Source organism: Phascolarctos cinereus, unplaced genomic scaffold (assembly GCF_003287225.1).
Source record: "Phascolarctos cinereus isolate Bilbo 61053 unplaced genomic scaffold, phaCin_HiC Scaffold_2;HRSCAF=192, whole genome shotgun sequence".
NCBI classification, from domain to species: domain Eukaryota; kingdom Metazoa; phylum Chordata; class Mammalia; order Diprotodontia; family Phascolarctidae; genus Phascolarctos; species Phascolarctos cinereus.
Window position 1 is genome coordinate 147,141,468 of NW_027555625.1, and position 21,417 is coordinate 147,162,884.

At 39.4% G+C, this 21,417-nt stretch overlaps 1 protein-coding gene and 1 long non-coding RNA gene across 2 annotated transcripts; both read right to left on the reverse strand.

The window, feature by feature from the left end:
• Window positions 1-3,639: 3,639 nt before the first annotated feature.
• LOC144454080 (uncharacterized) lies at window positions 3,640-6,132 on the reverse strand. The gene has a single exon (XM_078149671.1). The coding sequence runs from the start codon at window positions 6,077-6,079 to the stop codon at window positions 5,399-5,401; it is 681 nt and encodes a 226-aa protein (XP_078005797.1). The 5' UTR covers window positions 6,080-6,132; the 3' UTR covers window positions 3,640-5,398.
• A 135-nt stretch (window positions 6,133-6,267) lies between these two features.
• On the reverse strand, window positions 6,268-17,023 carry LOC110209621 (uncharacterized). The gene is made up of 4 exons (XR_013484615.1): window positions 16,931-17,023; window positions 9,325-9,414; window positions 8,768-8,894; window positions 6,268-6,918 (listed from the first exon to the last, which is right to left on the reverse strand). It is a non-coding gene; the product is annotated as an uncharacterized LOC110209621 (long non-coding RNA).
• Between the last annotated feature and the right edge of the window lie 4,394 nt (window positions 17,024-21,417).

Genomic DNA, 21,417 nt, shown 5'->3' on the forward strand with positions numbered 1-21,417 from the left:
GGAGGCTTCAGCCCAAACGGATTCTGGGAAAGTGGATCTCTAAAGGATTCTGGGAAATGTAGTCCCAGCTGGACCTCCTCTTGGCAGAGGTGAGATGTGGAGACTCAAGAGTTTACAACGGGACCGTTGCGTGGGTTTGTTTTGTTTTGTGTATTTGTTATAAGGACAGGGTTTTATTTAAACGAGGCACAGAGTTGTGGGAAGGAATGTGTGTGTGTTGGGGCGTCAGGTGGATGGGAGTGTATTTTATCAAATATTGCATTCCAAAAGAATCTTGGAATACGATATTCCAAAAGGCAAAAGGAGCGAACAAGTTTGGAGAGGGTAGTGATAGTGATGTTCAAAAGAAAAAGAAGAGCTGATGAAGCATTTTAAAAAATACGTAGACAACCATCTCATTTTAGCTGTCAATTCAGTGGTTCTTCTGCTTTCAATTTTGTTAACTATTTCTTTGATTTTTTGGGTTGCTATTTTGGTGTTTAGCTAGGGACTTTTGTTTTGTTACTTTCCCAGGGTTTTCTGTTTGTTTTTTGTTTCTTTTGTTTTGTTTTTGGTGGTATACCTAATTCATTGATCTGTTCTTTCTTGTGTTGATGAAAGTGTTTAGGAGTATAAACTTTCCCTTGAGAACTGCTTTCACTGTAATCCAAAGTTCTTGTGCATTACATATTAATAGGTGGATTAAACATTTAAAGCTACACCATGTGCAGAGAATCTAAATATAGGAAGATGCAAAGTTTAGGTAAGACAGGGCTCCTCATGGAACTCACAGTCTAGTAAAGGGGTTTCCAACCTTTTTTTGGGGGGGAGTCCTCTTCACTTTCAGTAAAGTAAATTCTATAAATATATTCAGTACATTGATTTTAAAGTAAATCCAGTAAATTTCAGTAGATTCTAGAATTTACCACACAAATGCACATACAATTTTTAAAGTGATTAATAATTTTCTAAAGGATAATATAGTTATTTACCAACTATTCTTTGTGCAACCTTCTCATATTCTCTGGCAGTACATATATCCCATGTTGGGAACCCCAATCTAGAGGGAGGATAACATATATATACAGATAACTATAAAACAAAATATTATATGTTAAATTCATTAGAGAGGTACAAAAAAGCTGCTGAGATTTGAGGTATAATATGCAGTTAGATGGTCTTCCCATTGAGCAAGTCCAATCTATCTTGGATGGGCATTATAGAATTGAACAAAAGTAGGAAAGTAAACTAGCTAGCATTCTGAAAACTACAATGTTTTTTTTTTAATCTCAAGCTATTCTGTGGCATAAAGACCCATTTCAAAAAAATCCATTGATGCCTTTTGAAAACGATATTTATAACAAGCTGTGGTATATGAGTGTAATGGAATACATTGTGCAATAAGAAATGATGAAGAGGCAGATTTCAGAAAAGCCTGGAAAGATCTGTATGAACTGACACAGTGAAATGAGCAGAACCAGGAAAGCACTGTACAAAGTATCAGCAATATTGTGTGATGATGAACTCAGCTCTTCTCAGCAATACAATGAAAGGCAAAAGTCAGTCAATGGCAACGAATACATGAGAAAGGGGAAATAGAGAAATACCTTGTATGAAAAAGTAACCACCGCTCCATCTGACTAGAAAAGAGGGAAGAGAGTTTTCCTGCCTGAGTCTATTGCAACAAATCTCAGCAAGTCTAAGGTCACTGAGGAAAACTCTTTCTCTGAAATGATTTTTTTTCCAGTGGTTTCCATCCAATTTGTTCTCTCTCACTTAGCTAAAGAGGTATTTCTTGGCATCTCCATTTCTCTTCAGATTGATCATCTATGCCTCTTGCCCTTATAGGAAGATCATATCAAGTTTAAAATGGGGAACAAGGTTTATAGAGGAGATGAAGGGCACTGAAATATCCCAGAATTTAATCTCAGCCACTTGTTCTGCAAGGAAGAGAAAGGAAATGGAGTCTCATTTAATGTTATAACTGAAAAGGTCATCATGAGTATCTAATCCAACTTGCCTCATTTGGCACATCTGGAAACAGGCCCAGAGAGGTTACTTGTGCAACTAAAGAGTGGTGCAGGTGAGACTTGACCTGAGGCCTCCTGACTCCTTCCACCACATCAAGTAGTCCCCCTCTTCAGAAGGGACATCTAGAGGGAATTACATGAGCCACCAAAGGAAGCTTGAATTTCCTTTTCTTCCAGAAAGTGACCATTCAGGTAACCGATCAGGCGTATCTGAATTAGTTCATTTATCTCTTCCCCTATTTTATAACTGATAATCTTCCACCTATCCGTACTCAAGTTTTGGTTGATAATCTCTGAGCTTCAGGAAAAGAGGATAGGGAATGCATACACAAAGAAGCTGCCTATTTTTAAGACCATGAAACGTATAGTTTTCAACTTATAATATGAGAGAGAAATAGAAGTATCATAAAATATGTAACATGTAATATGGCAGCTAGGTGGCACAGTGGATAGAGCGCTGAGCCTGGAGTCAGGAAGACCCAAGTCCAAATCTGGCCTCAGACATTTACTAGCTGTGTGACTCTGTGCAAGTCACTTACCCCAGTTTGTCTTAGTTTCCTCATCTGTAAAATGAGCTGGAGAAGGAAATGGCAAACCACTTTAGTATCTTTGCCAAGAAGACTCCAAATGCTGTCGTGGGGATTCAGATGTAACTGAACAACAGCATTTATCCAGGGGTAGGAAACCCCTCGAGGCCACATGTGGCCCTGTCCGTCTCAAGTGCAGCCCTTTTCACAGAACAAATCCCCTTAACAAAAGGATTTGTTCTGTAAAACTTGGATTCAGTCAAAAGGCCACACCCAAGGACCTAGAAGACCCCAGGTGGCCTTGAGGCTGCAGGTTCCCCACTCCTGTCAATTATACTATAAGGTCTGCCAAGTACTTTACAAATAATATCTACTTTTATCCTCACAACAACCCTGTGAGGTAAATGCTATTTTTTTTTATTATTTATCATTAGTATTAGTATCAATTTATTAGTAGTAGTAGTGGTATCAATATTAGTAGTAGTAGTAGTATCAATTTGTAGATGAGGAAACTAAGGCAGAGGTTAAGTGACTAGCCCAGAGTCATACAACTAATAAGTGTCAGAGGTGTTATTTGAACTCTGGACTTCATGACACCAGGTCCAACACTCTGTTCAACTGTACCGCCTAGCTGCCTCATCGGCAGAGGGAATTTCCTCACTATGAATTCCATACACCAATATTAAAGATCTGGCCTCTCAAATTGGTATGGGTTAGTGTCTTCAGGGTCAGTGATGACCTGTATCCTGGACCTCCTTTCTCATTTCCTAATACTAATCCAGTCCAATTCAGCTCCTGATACACTTGTGTGATTCTTTTCCGGAGAGCACTCGGTGTGTGTTTGGCATCTAATTAACATCTGTGGTAGAAGACAGCTTTGTCTCTCTGGTGGTAGTATTCTTTCATCAGATCTCTGTGCCCTCTGGTTCCATATCATGGGACAAGGATAGTAGCCCTGGGTGTAAGTGTGGAGGAGACTGTAATTTTATTTTGTAGATACTGTTATTTGTTTATACTGTGAATTATGACATCATCAGGTACTAAATGATCCATGTGAAACTGGAAACAGACCCAGACATAACATAAGCAGAGACCAAAACGCATTTGACTTGCATAAATGATTTTGGATCACAGTGATGCCAACTTTAAGAAGGGGAAGCAACTGATTCTTAATATCACAGACAAAGCCCATATACTGTGTTACAGGATTGCAACAGAGATGTCAATAGGATTATCAGTGAGCTACTGGAGAGGAATCTGAACATGCATTCCTGGGAGATAGTTGGTGAAAACAAAGGAGTATCAGGACAAAAAGATGGAGGATAGATAGAATACAATAAGGAAGGCAAAGACTCTAGGTCTCAGATAGGGTGGGGAAAGGAAATGTAGGTTTAGTATCTGTGGTAGGACTAGCTGCATGAACAAATTAATTCCTTAATTTCTGCCATTTCACTGTAGGATAGTGACACAAGTGTTGATTTCAGAAAGATTAGCATAGATATGATAACTGAAACTATAAGAGTAAAGTGGCATTTCAAGGAATAAATATAAAGGGATAAATCCAAGGGCAAAGCCTTTGAGAAAACCTAGAGTTACACTTAGGGAGGAAAAAGAGCCATTTGGGGGGGGGGGTGAGGCAATTGGGGTTAAGTGACTTGCCCAGGGTCACACAGCTAGTAAGTGTTAAGCATCTGAGGCCAGATTTGAACTCAGGTCCTCCTGACTCAAAGGTTAGAGCTCTATCCACTTCGCCATCTAGCTGCCCCTAAAAAGAGCCATCTTTAGACAGATGGGAGAAGTATATAAATATAGAAGCCAATGTGAGTTTGGAGAAGGATGTAGACAAAAGTATCACATATATAAAGAAAAGGTCATTGGATTTGGTTGTAAGAAAAGAGTGCCCTTTAAGGTAGTCCCATACAAGGTCAGTTACTGCACCACCACACAGTGGATAGAGTGACAGGCCTAGAGTCAAGAAGACCTGAGTCCAAATCTGGCCTCAGATACTTAATAGCTGTGTGACCCTGGGCAAGTCACTTACCCCAGTTTGTCTCAGTTGAGCTGGAAAAGGAAATGGCAAATCACTCCAGTATCTTTGCCAAGAACACCCCAAATGGGGTCACAAAGAGTTGGATACAACTGAAAAATGACTAAATGACAACAATATAAGGACTGGCGCAGAACAGTTTTGTGGAAGTTTTTACAGTTGCTTTGTGAATTTATGACATGTTCATGGCAGAGTACATGGAGACTACTTGCTCAGAGTTTGGTAAGTGACCAAATCAGTGTAAGTTTATTTCAGAAGACTGATGGAGAGTGTACCTCCCACTTCCAGGTAGACTAAGAAGGTAGAGGTGGTAGATTAGAAGTACAGAGTGCAGCATACAGTTTTAGCCATTGTCAATGTGTTGATTTGTTTAGAATGACTATACTAATTGTTATAAGAAAAGGTTCTATTGGGGTGGAGGGAGTCAGTGAGAAGTGGCAATAAAAGAGCATCTATAGAATATTTTTCTTTTAAAAAAACAAATTTGGGGGCGGCTAAGTAGCTGGAGCAGCAGATGAAGCACTAACCCTGAAGTCAGGAGAACCTGAGTTCAAATCCAACCTCAAACACCTAACACTTAATAGCTGTGTGACTCTGGGCAAGTCACTTAACCTCAATTGCCTTGCCAAAAAAAAAAATTGACATCAAAAGAGAGAAATTAAATATCAACCAGAACATTATCAGGTTTGTACAACAAATTTGTTTGCAATTGAGGAAGTCTGTATTAAGCTTTTATGTGTTTTCTTGCCTCTTGAGTATTTAGCAAAATAACAATTCAGACTAAATTGTTCTCCAAATTAATTATATTTCCAGGGTTACTCTTTGGCATAACGTCGCTGATGTATGATGACAGATGACTTGCTACTGAAGAATTTTCCACACACACTACATTCATAGGGTTTCTCTCTCGTATGAGTTCTCTGATGCTGATTAAGGTGTCTTCTTTGGAGGAAGGCTCTCCCACATTCAGTGCATTTATAGGGCTTCTCTTTACTATGAATTTTCTGATGTTGAGTAAGGGATGAGCGGTCAAAGGCTTTGCCACATTCACTACATTCATAGGGACTTTCTCCTGTGTGAATGATCTGATGTCTGCGCAGGCTAAGATTTTGTCTGAAGGCTTTCCCACATTCATTGCATTCAAAGGGCTTCTCTCCAGTATGAGTTCTCTGATGTCGAGTAAGGGTTGATCGGTCAAAAAAGGCTTTCCCGCATTCACCACATTCAGGGCCTTTTTCCTTAGTATTTTTTGGAGGAAGTTTGATTGACAATTGCTTGAAATCTCTCTCATGGGAAAGGGGTTCTTCCCTTGTCCTCCTTTCTGTATTTGGTCTGTATCTTTCTACTTTGCCCTCAGGTACAAACCCTCCTCCTCTAAGTCTTTTCATTAACACTTCTGGTGATCCTACTTCTTCAGGATTGTTCTTCTTTGGAGTTGACCCCTGGGCCTCAGGTATATTTCCCAGACTGAAACCAAGAGAAAATATAAATGTCATCTATTCTCTCTCTGTCCTAGACAAAAAGAAAGGAAGGAAAGAAGGAAGGAAGGAAGGAAGGAAGGAAGGAAGGAAGGAAGGAAGGAAGGAAGGAAGAAGAGAAAAAGAGAGAGAAAGAAAGAAAGAGAGAAAGAAAGAAAGAAAGAAAGAAAGAAAGAAAGAAAGAAAGAAAGAAAAATGCTGTAAGGAAAAGAGATAACAAAACTAAAAAGAATGCATACTAAAATTTGTAAGACTGGATAGGTCTCCAAAAAAGCATAGTAAACTGGAGAGAGGATCAAAAATGGGAGAGAACAGAGCTCAGGATATAATTGGAGGGAAGGTGACTGGTCTACTAACCAAGAAATAGGAGAACCAGTCTAGAAGTATGATAAGAATGATGTGCAAGTATGTTAAATGGAGGGAATAGTGATGAATAGAAATATCAGGAAAGGAATGAGGATTAGGATAGGATCTGGGAAAATAAATTTTCGGTGAGTAAGGAAGAATGTCTCTGGGTAAAGAAAAGAAAAGAGCTGGTGGGTGACAACTTGAAAAGAGAATCAGAGGAATCATAATTAAAGAATGTGATGCCACTGACCCAAGATAGCTTTCCTACATGAGTCAATGGCAATAGACATATCAACTGACCTTGGGGCCACTGAAAAAAAATTCCCTCTCACTAAACAAATAGGCTGTTATTTGAATTGACTCCCATCTACCTAGTTCTTCTGTCACTCACTCACCCAGAGAAGTATTTATTGGGACCCTTCTCACTTCAGTTCTCTGCAGGTTGAATATCCAAGGTTCTTCCCTTTGCTCCAATTGGATGATAACGTCAGATTTAGAAATGGAAAGCCCTATTTATAAAGAAGTAAATAAAACATAGCAATTTGTCCTGGGGATATAGAACTATCCTGGAAATTGGTTCCAGGAAATTTTTTTCTGTAAGGAAGGGAAGGCAAATATAGACTCATGTTAGAAATGGAAGGACTTACATCATCTAGTCTGAACCCTTTACTTTATAGGTGAAGAAACTGATGCTGGACTTCCTCAAGATCACATAGTGAATAAGTGACAGAGCTGGGATGAACCCAAGTCTCCTGACTCTACTTTTAACTCTGCCAAGCTGACATGGAATGTGGTAGACAAGTCCAGAGGGAGTTTGCAGAGATTTCTGAAGGAGGCACAGGCTGGTGCTTCCAGAAACTTTGGGACCACAAGATGGGAGAAAATAAAACATCAGAGAAGTATGATGAAGCTGTCTGTTTTCAGTTCTGTGAATTATAGAACTTTCACCTTGTAACACAGAACAGAAATACTTGATATATCTGAGTCCAAAAAAGATTAGAAACCTCTGGCTTGTCTCATAAGTCAAAACTCATTTGAGCAATTCTCTTCTCTATAACCATCTCTTTGATACCTGTGTCCAAAGATGTGTTGAGATGGTGACCCTTTCCTCTGTCCCTTGCCTCCATACTGTTGTCGTCTGTACCATGACTGACTATTCCAGGTTGTTGTTGGTTTGGTTTTTTTTTTATGGGCACAACTAATCCACACTTTATCTTCCATCCTTGTCACTAATCTTTGGTCACATTATGCACTTCCTTGCCTTTCCCACCTAGTTTTAAGAATAGGACGTTTATTTCTCTTCCCTTCAGGATCCAGAGCTCCCTTTAGGTAGCAGGTTTTTTGTTCTTACCATTTACACAGCAGTAGTCATTGTGTTTATTATTTCAAAACCTCATTCATTATGTGGTCCTCATGCAGTTAGTAGACTGTATTATCACTTTCACAGCTAAACAGGAGTCTCTGAAGCTTCAAAGCATTTCCCATAGGCATCTATTAAAGTCCTCTGCTGCCGTCTTCATTACGGCATAGAGGTAGGTGAGCCTAGGCTCTCAAAAGCTATGCCCATAGTCTTGATAAAGGCTTCGAGGATGAAGCCTCTGGTGGACCATGTGCCTGGTAGCAAGGACCAGCCCAGTTAAGTTCAGAAAACCTCATCAACAGTTTTCAGAGTGCTGAATTTGTCGGGCACAGACTAAAGAGATTATCTACAAAGTGGTAGAGAGCTGGTGCTTTGCATTTTTTGAAGACAGTATCTCTGATCCCTGGAAACAAATCATTCTAACATGACGACACTTAAGAAACAGTCACAGTGAAACAAAACCAACTCTAGTCACACACCTGCCCATCTACTACTTGAAGCTTTTTCCAATAGTCAGTGCTCTCTCCTGCCTCGAATTATCTTGTGTTTACTTTTCTATATACATGTTATAACCCCCTCCCAATAGAAAGTAAACTCCACGGGGCTGGTTTTTGTTTTACTTTGTTATCCTCAGTGCCTAGTAAAATGCCTTACACTTATTAGAAGCTTAGTGAATACTGAAGAGATGTAGCAGAGCAGATGAGCTGGCCTGAAGCCAGAAGGACATGGGTTCATGTCCCACCTCAGACACATACTAGCTGTATGAACCCGGGCAGGTCCCTTGATCTCTCACTGTTCTCAGCAACTTTCTAAGATGAAGTTTAAGGTACCAGCTTGCATTGGTAGTTTCCACGCTTGGGAGCTCCATATACCAAAAGTTCAGTTTTTATTCCCCAATGAATATTCATTGAATTAAACCGAATTATTTCCATTTAGCAAAGAAGCATATTGCCTTAATAAAGGGCGGACTCTAAATCACAGGATAAAGCCATCCTTACCCAATGAGATCAGATTTCTATAGTTCTTCAGCATCACATCCCTGTACAGGTCTCTCTGAGCAGAGTTCAGTTGTATCCACTCTTCCTGGGTAAAGTTCACAGCCACATCCTTAAATGTTAGTGATTCCTGAAACAAATACATCTTTGATTGCCCTCATCCCTGAGGGAAGAAAAGTATCTGAAAGCACTCAGAGAGAGAGAAAGGATGGACAAGAAGTGGTTCTGATGATGTTTTCAGGGGTGGGGAACCTGCAGCCTTGAGGCCACATGTGGCCTCAAGGCTGCAGGTTCCCCACTCCTGTTTAAGTGCTCTGAGCTCAATGTATTGTGAAGTGGGGAAGAAGCCAGAGAGAGGTTCTTGTTTCCAAGTCACTGTGCCCATCACTATGTCAGGCTTCAGCTTAGGAAACCATAATGGATGCGGGTGCACAGCAGATGAAGAATTAGGGCTCATTCCTGGATAATACACAGCTGGACAGAGAAGCTGTATGATAAGGGAAGTAAAATCTGGAAACTGTGTTTTGATTTCATGAAAGAGGGAGGAAAGGTCAATTCACCTGGGACCTGGCTGTCTGGAACACAGGAACCATTTTTTTCCTCTTCTATATTCCCCTCCTGGAGAAAGGCAGAGTCCTGAGAATGCAGGGCTGAGAAAGGAGAAAAAGGACATGAGGGAGATTGCTCATGTGACTCACCATGTTGGAAATCTACAGAACATCTTGGTGGGTTGTCCAACCTTCTCCATGCCCTACAAAGATGGAGGTCAGCAAGACCAACACATTCCAGGGTGGGAGAAAAGGATCAATGATACTGCTGGGACCATCACCCTGAAATGCACTTGCAGCACGTTGAAGGGGACAGACTTGTTTCTGAGTCGAGACGCACGGCTTAAATTAACAGGACGCTTCAACTAGCTGTGATTTGTAACATAACTCAAACCCCTCTCTGCCAAAGTCACCTTCTCCTTCAATGAGAAAAAGTATTTCCCATTCTTTCCCCTGATTCTAATGACATGTAAAGAATCAGCAAGCAACCTTCCAAAGTGGCCTCATGGCTCTATTACATTAACATCAGAGAGAAAGCAGAGTGTAGAAGAAAGAGCACAGCCCTGGGAGTCAGGAAATTTGGCTTGCCATTTTGGCTCTACCAGTAAGGAGTAATGTGACCTCAGGCAAACCACTTAACCTCTTAATTCTCTCTAGAAAATGATGATGATACACATGGCTCTAAAGTAATGGGAATGACTCTACAAACCAGTGATAAAAATCAGTTCCTTACATTAAAAAAAAATTTATATTTTTTTAATTCTGAATTTATTAGACACCTTAAAAAACAGGACAGTTCTACAAACAAAAACCCAAAAAGAAGATTATATGTGAAACTGTGAATCTTTATTACATACTGTCTGCTTTTTTTCCTTTTCCTTTTTTTTTTTTTTTGGTGAGGCAAGTTGAGTGACTTGCCTAGGGTCAAGTATCTGAGGTTGGATTTGAACTCAGGTCCTCCTGACTCCAGGGCTGATGCTCTATCCATTGTACCACCTAGGTGCCCCTGATACCACCTGGTTTTTTTAAGTATATAATCAATAAATTTCATTATTTTTTGGTACCTCCTTTAGTAGAATATAAGTTACTTGAGGGCAGGGACTATTTTTTTGTTTTGTTTTTATAGCCCAATTAGTGCTTTTCATCTACATTTAGAACACCATTTTACTGTCTTTAATATAACTCATAAAACTTCAAATTACTAGTAACTAACATTCTTTTTAATATATTTTTATTTTTATTCTGAACTTAAACACCAAACAGAACAAGCATTTGCATACACGTAGAATAGAAAATAGAGGATTGTACATGGAACTGTGGGTCTCTGTTATGTATAGCTTGTTCTTTGTAAGTATGTAAGATCAACTAGTAATTTTCTGAGCTGACCTACTTATCTGGCTTTCTTTCTGGCTTTCCTTCTGTTCTTTTCTCTCCACTTTTTAGAAAAATGCCCCAATGACCCTTTTTTTTCTTTCTTTTGGTACCCTGTCCTTATCTTCTCTAAACCTTGACCCTCTTCCCCAACTGAAAAAAAAAATGGAAAAACAAAAGTCTTATAACAAACACAGTCAAGGAACACAACTTCCTATATTATCTGTGTCCAAAAATATAGGTCTCATTCTGCATCTTGGGTCTGTCACCTTTCTGTTAAGAGGAGTGCCAAGATTCATCATCAGTCTTCTGAAATCATAGTTGACCACTGCAATGCTTAGCGTTCTCTAGTCTTTAATTCTGATCACTTCATTCTGCATCAGTTTGGACAGGTGTGGTGAGGCTTGTCTGAGACCATCCCTTTCAATGCTTCTTATAGCACAATAATATTCCATCACATTACATTCATACACCATCATTTGTTTAGTCATTCTGTTACTTCTTGATAACATTTCACATCAGAGAATCACAGACTTTTAAGAGGTGGAAAAGGAACTTGGGGGCCAGTTCGTCCAATTTGTACCTGCACAAGATGAACCTCTACCACATACCCTACGAGTGGTGAGAGGGTCTTTGGGGACCTCTAGTGAGGACAAACCTATCTATCCCCCAAGAAGCCCATTTCGCTTCTAGAAAACAATGTTGGGAAATTTTTCTTTACATAGACCTTAAATCTGTCTCTTTAGAACTTCCTCCAGTTTCTCCTAGTTCTGCCTTCTATGGCTAAGTAGAAAAAGTCTTAATAACTTTCTGCAACTAGATAGTACAGTGGACAGAGCACCAGGCTCGGAATCCAGGAGACTCATCTCCCTGAGTTTAAATTTGGCTTCAGACACTCACTAGCTTCATGACCCTAAGTAAGTCACTTAACCTTTGATTGCCTCAGTTTCCTCAGTTGTAAAATGGGGATAATAATAGTACATAGCTCACAGGATTGTTGTGAGGCTCAAATGAGTTAATATTTATAAAGTGCTTAGCCTACATAATATCTGGCACATAGTAGGTGCCATATAAATGCTAGCTATCATTATTATTATTATTATTGTGTAACAGTCCTTCCTTTCCCCAACAAAGTCTTCCCTTCTCCAGGTTAACAATTTCGATACCTTCAGCTAATTTCTACGTGGTATGTTCCCCAGTCATTTGTGAACAAAATAATTAGGTCTCTAGCTAGTTGAAGTCCCTCACTATGCGTTCTGGTGTCACACTTAGGGACACACTGTAGCTTGTTCATGTCATTCCTAAACTGTGATGCCCAGAAGAGAATAAAGTCTTCCAGGTGGGGCCAATAATGCAGCCTAACATTATCTTTTTTACTCCATTTTCACACAGTTAACTCAAATAGAGCTCAAAGTCCATTAAAAACCCCAGACCTTATTGTTTTAAAAAGATTTATTGATTTTTTTTTACATTGTCTTTATTTCCAAATATACTCCTACCTCCTCTCCAACCCAGTGTGCCTTTCTTGTAACAAAACTTTTTTCTTTTAAATATAGCACCCTTCACATGGTCACTTGAGCAGGAACCAGACATGGAAAATCTCCAAATGCTTCAGGGACTGGCCTCAGGAGCCAATCCATCCCTACTACACTGAGGGGGAAAAAAAGGATAGTGCATCAAAACTAACCAACACATCAATTAAACCAGACAATCCAGGCACCCCTATAGTCTCTCTGTTGGGCCACGACCAGTTTTGGTTTTGAGGATTTTTTTATTGATATCTTTTGTTTATATATATCACATTAATTTCTAAATCCCTCCAATCGGTGAGCCATCCCTTGTAATGAAAAAGGAAAAAAAAAGAGTGAAAAAAGAGTGTTCAGTTAAACACATCAAAAAGGATTGATGGTTTAGGTAATGAATATTCAACATCTATAGTCCCCCACCTCTGCAAAGATAGGAGACAGATACATTTTCTTATCTCTTGGGGACAAACTTGACTCCTAGACCTTTTTTACAGGGACTGACATCTAGTCATATCTCTCACTTCCTATATCTGTACAGTGACTGGGGGGGGGGGTGTTAGTGTCGAATCTCACATTTAACTATATTTTATTTGGTTCATTGTTCAAGGCTGTTGGTTGTTTTTTTTTTTCATTCTGACTCCATCACACAGCATGTTACTTATACCTCCTTTCTTAAGTCAGCTGCAAATTTAACAAGTTTGGCCTTTTGACTGAGTCCAAGTTTTACAGAACAAATCCTTTTATTAAGGGGATTTGTTCTGTGAAGTTTGGATTCAGTCAAAGGGCCGCACTTGAGAACCTAGCATGCTACAGGTAGCCTCCAGGCCACAGGTTCCCCACCCCTGAATTCTAGCCCATCTCCCTGTTTTATGCACAATCAATGACTTTATCAAATGCTTTACTGAAATCTATGTATACTATGTTTACACAGTTCCCTTATTCTACAATCTTCTTACTCAGTCAGTCTTTACACTTTATGCTTGCTCTGACTTCACTTTCCTCCCCTCCCAGTATTGACTCTATAATTAATCAATTAAACTTTACATTGCCATCTACTTTTAAATCTTCTGCCTTTTTCTCTTATTGCTACTCATCCCCTTCCAAATATCATCCCTGGATTCCTACCATTAACCATTTTTTCTGCTTGTAGTCATCTTGCTGGAGGAAGTCATATAACATCAGAGCTGGAGGACATCATATAACCATGCTTACTGGGTACATTATAAATTCACATTATCCAACTTCAACTGAGTCCCCACTGCAGCAAGCAGTGATAAATAAAAGCAAATACTGCTTTAAATTTTCCCCCCCTAATTGGTTCCCTATCTTATTCCTCACAAAAGCTACTTCAAATGTTCTCAAGATTCCTACATCTTCCCTCCCACCCATACTCTCAGCTGATAACCCTAGCAGAGAAGAGAAAGTGGTAAGCCTTACCTAAGCCATGGACTCTATAAAAATTAGAATAAATCAAACAGAAACCAATGACTCCATGAAATAGCAAGAAAAATTAAAATCAAATGATTGAAAAAAATAGAAAATACAAGATATATAAAAAACAACTGATCTAGAAAACAGGACCAGACCAAAATACCAAATGATTACTTGACAGAGCTAGAAAAAATGATGAAATTCATAAGGAAGAATAAAAGCCCAAGAATCTCAAGGGAAATAATGAAAAAAAATGGGAAAGAACCCCCTAGCAGTACTAGATCTCAAACCATAACAAAGCAGTAATCATCAAAATAATCTGGCACTGGTTAAGATATAGAAAGGCTTATCAGTGGAAATGATTAGGTATATAATATATCGAAGCAAACAAATATAGTAGTAGCCTGTTAAAAAAAATTCAAAAACCCAACTATTGGAGTAAGGATTCACTACTTGGCAAAAACTATTGGGAAAATTAGAAAGCAGTCTGACAGAAATTAAGTATTGACCAACATATCACATCATATGCCAAGATACATTCCAAATACATGTATGACTTAGAGATAAAAGGTCATATTATAAACAAATCAGAGAAGCAATGAAGACATTGTCTCTTAGAACTATGGCTAAGGGAAAAGTTCATGACCAAACAAGGGCTAGACAGGATCAAAAAAGATAAAAATTTTGATTACAGAAAATTGAAAACTTTTTAAAATTTTTTATTTAAATCTTTTTACAAAAACAATGCAGCTAAAATTAGAAGGAAAAAACTGGGAGGGGGGAGAAACTACAGCAAAGTTTTTCTTTCCAAGATATGTGAGAAACTAATCCAAATTTACAGAACAAGAGCCATTCTTCAATAGCTAAATGGTCAAAGGCTATGAACAGGAAGTTTTTAAAGGAAGAAATCTAAGCTATCAATTGCCCTATGGGGAAAATATATCTTCAAATAACTAATAATTAGAGAAATACAAATTAAAGCAATTCTGAGGTTCTACCTCATATCCCTCAGATTGGTAAAAATTACCAAAAAAAGGAAAATGACAAAAGAGATCATCTCAGAGAGAAGGTGCTAGTAATAGGTGGGACTGGGAGACCAGTAAAGGCCTCCTGAAAAAGGTAGGCTGTAAGGTGAGTCTTGAAGGAAGCTATAGATTGCTAAATGGTAAAAGTGAGGAAAGAGAGCATTCTAGGCATGGGATACAGATGTGGAGGTGTGGAGTCACATGATAGTGTCTTGTGCTAGGAACAAGAAAGCCAGTGTTTTGGGGTTGTAGAATATGTGGAGGGGAACAGGTAGTAAGAAGACAGGAAAGGTAAAAGGGGTTAGGTTGTCAAGGGCTTTAAAGGCCAAATAAAACATTTTATTATCTATCCTGAAGGTAAGAGGTAGTCATTGGAGTTTAATGTACAGGGGAAGTGACATGGTCAGACTTAAGCTGTAGAAAGATAACTGAACAGAGGATGGACTACACTGAGGAGAAACTTGATGTGGGAAGACCAATCGAAAAACTATTGCAATAGTCTAAGTGTGCGGTGATGAGGGCATTTACTAGGATAATGGTTGTGTGAGTGGAAAAGAGGGGATTTGTACAAGAGATATTTTAAAGGTTGGAAAATCAAAACTTAGCAACATTGGATATGTGGAGTGAGGAGGAGTAGAAGATGACAATTGGATCTTCCACTCTGGGTTTTTCTGACTCAGTGATACTAATAGACCTCTTCTTCTCAAAAAATCAAAGAGAGGATGCCTATGTACAAAAATATTTGTACCAGCTCTTTTTGTAGTGGCAAAGAACTAGAATAATGGCATACAAATGTAGTAGAATACTATTATGCTGTAAAAATTATGAAAGGGAGGATTTCAGAGAAACTTGATAAGACTTGTATGAATGGATGCAGTCGCAAGCTAGCAGAAGCAAGAGAATAATCTATACAATAACAACATTGTAAAGACAAACAATTTTGGGAGGCTCAAGAACTGTTATCAGTGCAGTAGTAAACCACTAACTCAGAGGATTGGTGATAAAAGCATATTACTCAACCTGACAGACAGTTCATAGAGAAAAATGCAGAATAAGACACACATTTTTGGATACAACCAATGTGGGATTTGTTTTGGATGCTTATGCATGCTTGTTCTAAGGGTTTGGAATCTATTTCTTATATCCTGAGCCCATCACCTCTGTCAGGAAAGAGTAGCATGTTTCAGTATCCCGCCTCTTGGGTCAATAGTTGGTCACTGCATTGATCAGAGTTTTTAAGTCTTTGGAAACTATCTTTACTATGTTGTCATTATTGTAAAAATTGTTATCTTGGTTCTGCTCACTTCACTTTGCATCAATTCATATTTCTTCCTAGGTTTCTCTGAAACCAACCCTATGAATAATTTGGAGAAACTAGAGAAGGCTTGTATGAGGTGATGCTGGGAAGTAATTAGAACAATTTACACAATCAAGTACAAGAACACAACATGAGGAGGCTTTCAGAACTCTGATCAATGCAGTGATTAAACAAGATTTCATAGATCTTTCAAAGGAGCATATTTCCAGCTGCAAAGAAGTAAATTATAGATGCAGAATGAGGTATACATCTTCAGATATACTACTTAATGTATTGACTTGTTTTGTTTAATCGTACTTCTTTGTCGAGAAAGGATTCTATGGAGGTGGAGGAGACAGTTAGCCTTTGAGAAATGACAGCAATGTTTAAAAAAATAACGAACAGCAGGCATAAAAAAAAATTTCTCAAAAACAAAACAGCAATAATAATAATAATAAAAACCTAGCAAACTGCAAGACTTTCAGCCTGGAAAACTAGAAAACGGAGGCGCACATCAGAAGGTGGGCCGACAAGCATTTTATTAAGAGCTTATTATGTTCCAAGTATAGTTGCTGATCACTGGAAAGACAAAGAAAGGAAAAAACACTGTCCTCTGCTCTCAGGGAGCTCACATTCTAATCACAGGTAATACACAATAGAGACAGTGAAAGTAGAAAGTAACCTCAGAGGGAAGGAAGTAGCAGCGCCAGTCTCCTCCACTTCCCGCTGTCAGCTCGGGCACACGTGCAGAGAATCCCCCATCCCCACCCACACAGCTGCGTGCCACCCCACCCCTGCTTCAAGTGGGACGAAAGTACCCAAGCCAGGCTTGGTAGGAGGGAAGGGAATCATCTCTCTTTTCAAAAGCAATCTGAGACCCCGCACACGGCGAAGGGATCAGCGCACTCCAGCTCCCCGCAAGCTTCTCCAAACACACACGCACACCCTCTCGCTCACTCGTTCTGCACCTCAGATCGAGGCTGCTTCAAACTCCTTCTCTCCAAATTTCTTCAGGCTGCTTCGTTTCCCGTGCCCAGACTCCCCTTTCCCAGAGGGCTCTACGGCGTTCCGCCCTGGTCAGGCCTGGAGATGGATTCTGGGACATGAAGTCCGAACTTGAATGAAAGAGACTGGTCCTATGGACTCAGGGAAATGTAGTCCTGGGCTCCCATTTGTGCAGCCCCATTTCTAGGGTCCTCAATCAGTCATGCGCTTCCTAGGTGCAGGGCACTGTGCTAAGAGTTGGGAATGCAAAGAAGTGCAAAAACAGGCCCTGTCCTGGAGGAGCTCACAGATTAACGGGGCAGACAACGTGCAAACAACTGTGTACGAACAAAATATGTGTAGGATGATGATGATAATAATAATTGTAGATTATCTCAGAGGGAAGATGCTACCATTGAGGACTAGAAAGCCTTCTTGTAAGTGGGATGTTCGCTGAGACCTGAGGATGCCAAGGAAGCCAAGACATAGGAGGAGGGAGAGAATTCCAGGCATGGGGGACAGCCAGTGAAAATGCCTGGAGTTGGGAGATGGAGCGTTTTGTTCAAGGACCAAGGAGGCCAGTGTCACTGTATCACATGGGGTGGGGGGGAGGTGTAAGCTGTAAGAGGATTGGAGGGAGGGGTCAAGTAATGGAGGACTTTGTGTATTTGAACCTGGAGGTGGGAGCCACAAGAGTTTATTGAGTGGGACTGTTGGAGAGATGACATGGCCACACCTGCACTTTATGGAAGATCACTTTGACCATTGAGAGATGAATGGATTGGAGTGTTTGGAGACTGGAGGCCACAAGAGCAAATCAGGAGGCTATTGCAGTGGTCCAGGCAAGGGGTGATGAGAGTCTGCGACAATGGCGGCACGGTGGGTGGAGAGGAGGGAATGTGGAGGAGAGATGTTTTGAAGATAGAAATTACAAGACATTTGGCAACTGAATATGGGCTGAGTTTGAATGAGGTGTGGGGGATGATGGCTTTGCAAGCTTTGTAAGGGAGGATGGTGATGCCTGTTTGATTACCTGCACTACCTGCTCTCCTTCTTTCCTCCCCAACCTCCAAATCCCACTCCTGTCATTTTACAAATAAGAAAACAGAGACCCAGATATGGAAATCATCTCAACCACTTGGCAGGCAGGATACAATGACAGGTCATTTAATTCCATATTCCATCACTTTCCTTGCACTCCCAGTGCAAAAATGAAGATGTTTGTACTACGTTAGAACAAAAATTCTATGTAGTTGAATGGCATGTATGTGGTTGTAGAAACTCTAAAATATGATGAGATGTAAGAATGCCTGAATCTACAATATAGAATATTATAAGTCAAAGTGATTCTCATATCTGGGAATATTATAAAACACACAGGCAAAATAAAAAAGACAAAGCTGTATCAGTTTTTTGTGGTTTGCAAATAACTACGAAGATGCGAAGTATTACAGTGATAGAAATAGAGCATCTTTTAGCTATATGGAATGAAGATTGCAATCAAAAACAGATTCCTCTTAGCAGAACAGCCATTAAGACAAAAACTTAAAGTTTATTTAAGGCTGTGAAAGAAAATGGAAATGAAACAGATAATGAGGAATTTTTTACTGCAAGCCATGATTGAGTCAGTTATTTTTAAAATCAAGTTTGACTGCATAATGTTAAAATTATTGTCTGGGTGGCCAATGCAAATGAGATTCCATAGATAAATAGCCTGATATTTTGAAGAAAATAGTTGAAGAAGGGTAATTACACTAATCAACAAATTTTTAATGTGGATGAAACAGGCTTATCCTGGAATAAGATGCCTTCAGAACTTACATTTCTAAGAAAGAAAAAATTGAGACTGGATTTAAAGTGTCTGAGGGATCCCTAATACTTTTATTAAAAGGTAATTCAGAAGGGGATTTTAAAATAAAACTAACACTCATTTATCATCTCAAAATCCTCACTCTCTGAGAGGCTATCTCTTCCAGTTCTTTGGGGGTCAAATAAGAAAGCATGTTTTTGAGGACTTATTTGTTAGCAATTAGAAATGTTAAGGAGTCCCCTGAACTTGTCTTTTTGAGTTGTCATATTCTCCAGGAACACTGGACTCGGAGCATGCAGGAGACCCTGCGTGTGTCAAGGACAAAGTGCCCTCACAGCTGACAGTCTGTTGTTTGCACCCCAAGCTGGATTCCCTCTGTGTCCTTGGATGGCAAAAAAGGAACCAGTCAGTCTGTGCCAGGCTGGGAAAATGCTTGTGCAGCTGGGGTCCTTTGCAGATAAGTGGACCCTCTTATCTTCATAGTTAGGGTTCCTAAGGGAAAAGAATGAGGATTTTGCCATGTCCTTGCTTCTCCCTTTCAGGAGGGGTTTTGTCCTTTTCCCCACCTTTACTGCACCTTTCTCTTCCCATGCCAGGTCCTCTTCCTGTTTTCTCCTCCTCCTTTTGTTGAACTGTCAAAAATAAGCAATCTTCTGTAAGGACTGTGAACTCTTTGGGTTCCACTTGCACGTTCATTTCTCATGTAATAAACCTGTTTATAACATAAGTCTCCTGACATTGTGATTGCCTGTTGACAGAAAGAAGTCATTATCATTGAAAACTAGTTTTATCTTCATCAAGAATTTGTTGTTCAGTTATGTCTGACTCTTCATGACCTGGTAGACCATAGCCCCCCAATACTATCCATTGGGTTTTCTTGGTGAAGATATTGGAGTGGTTTGCCATTTCCTTCTCTTGTGGGTTGGGACAAACAGAGGTTAAGTGACTTGCCCAAGGTCACACAGCTAGTTAGTGCCTGAAGCTAGATTTGAACTCAGGTCTTCCTGATTCCAGCCCCCTTCCCAAATATAATGGAATAATATTATACTATAAGAAATGACAAAAGAAACTATTTCAAAGATTTATGAGTAATGTGGACTAATGCAAAATGAAGTGAGCAGAACTAGAAAAATAATGTATACAAAGACAACAACATTGTAAATAAAAACGTCTTTGAAAGATTTAGAACTGTCATCAAAGCAATGACCAGGGGTAGCTAGGTGGCTCAGTGGATAGAGCACCGGCCTTGAAATCAGGAGGACCTGAGTTCAAATCTGGCCTCAGACCAAACACTTGACACTCACTAGCTGTGTAACCCTGGGCAAGTCACTTAACTCCAATTGCCTAAAAACAAAACAAAATTTAAAAAATAAATTAAAAAATAAAAGCAATGACCAACCATGCCTCCAGTGACATGATGAAGCATGTTACCCCCCTTCTGATAGAGGGTCGATGAACTCAAAGTGACAAAAAGAACATACTTTTTGGACATGGCCATGATGTGAATCCATTTTTACTTGACTATGCTTATTTGTTACAAGATTTTTTCTTTCTTTCAGTTTTTAATTGGGGAGTGAGGTGGAGAGAAGAGGGTGATAATGATGCCAAAATATTTGTTCAGTCTTTCCCCACTCCCTTAGAGTCTAGTCTTTCCCTGCCTTTTAGTTCCCCCTTCTGGATCAATATGTTTTATTTTTGGCTATTGCCTCCCCAGTATTATCTTTGCTCTTTAGCTCCCTTGCCTCTCCATTCCTGCTTGTTTCCCTGTTGATTTTGATGGATTTCTACACCATGTGTGTGTGTGTGTGTGTGTGTGTGTGTGTGTGTGTGTGTGTGTTCAACCCTCTTTTGTCTGTTTCAGATAAGAGCGAGGTTCATCTGATGACTGCTACCCCCAGATCCTTCCTTTAGGTCTATATATTCTTTTTGCAAACACCAGTTATGAGAAGTAGTAAGTTCTACCCCATTCTTCCTTCTTTCCACACCAATCTATTTCCTCAATCTTTGTCTCTCCCTCTCCCGTATTAATACGCTCAGAAAAGAATCAATCCTTCCCAGGTCTTCTGGTTTACTGTTTAACTCCCTCAATACCCCTTGAAGACATGAAGCTTCTGAAGGTCCACTTGTTTGGTTTCCTCATATAAGAATGTTAGCACCACACCATCATACAGCTTCTTCTAACTGTTCAAACACATTTACCTTTCTAGGTTTCTCTTGACTGTGTTTGTATTGAAAAGCTTCCTTTTTCAAAGTCATTTCATGAGGAATGCTTGGAAGTCCTCTATTTCATTAATAGTACATTATACTTTTTCTGGGTAAATTGCTCTTGATTGTTAACCTGTATCTTTTGCCTTTTGGAATGTTATATTTCAATATTGTATTTCTCCTCTCATCCATAGTAGAAACTGCCAGGTCTTCTGTGATCCTAGCTATGGTTCTTTGGTACTCGAATGTCTTTTCTGGATGCTTGCAATATATTTTATTTGATGTGAAAGCTCTGGATTTTGAATATGATGTTTCTGGGACTTTTACTTTGGGTTTTCCTCTAAGAAGTGACTGGTAGATTTTTTCAGTTTTTACTTTGTCAATTTTCATTTATGATTTCTTAAAATATAATGTCTTGAAAAGAAATATCCTTTAAATCAGTTAGTATTGATGACT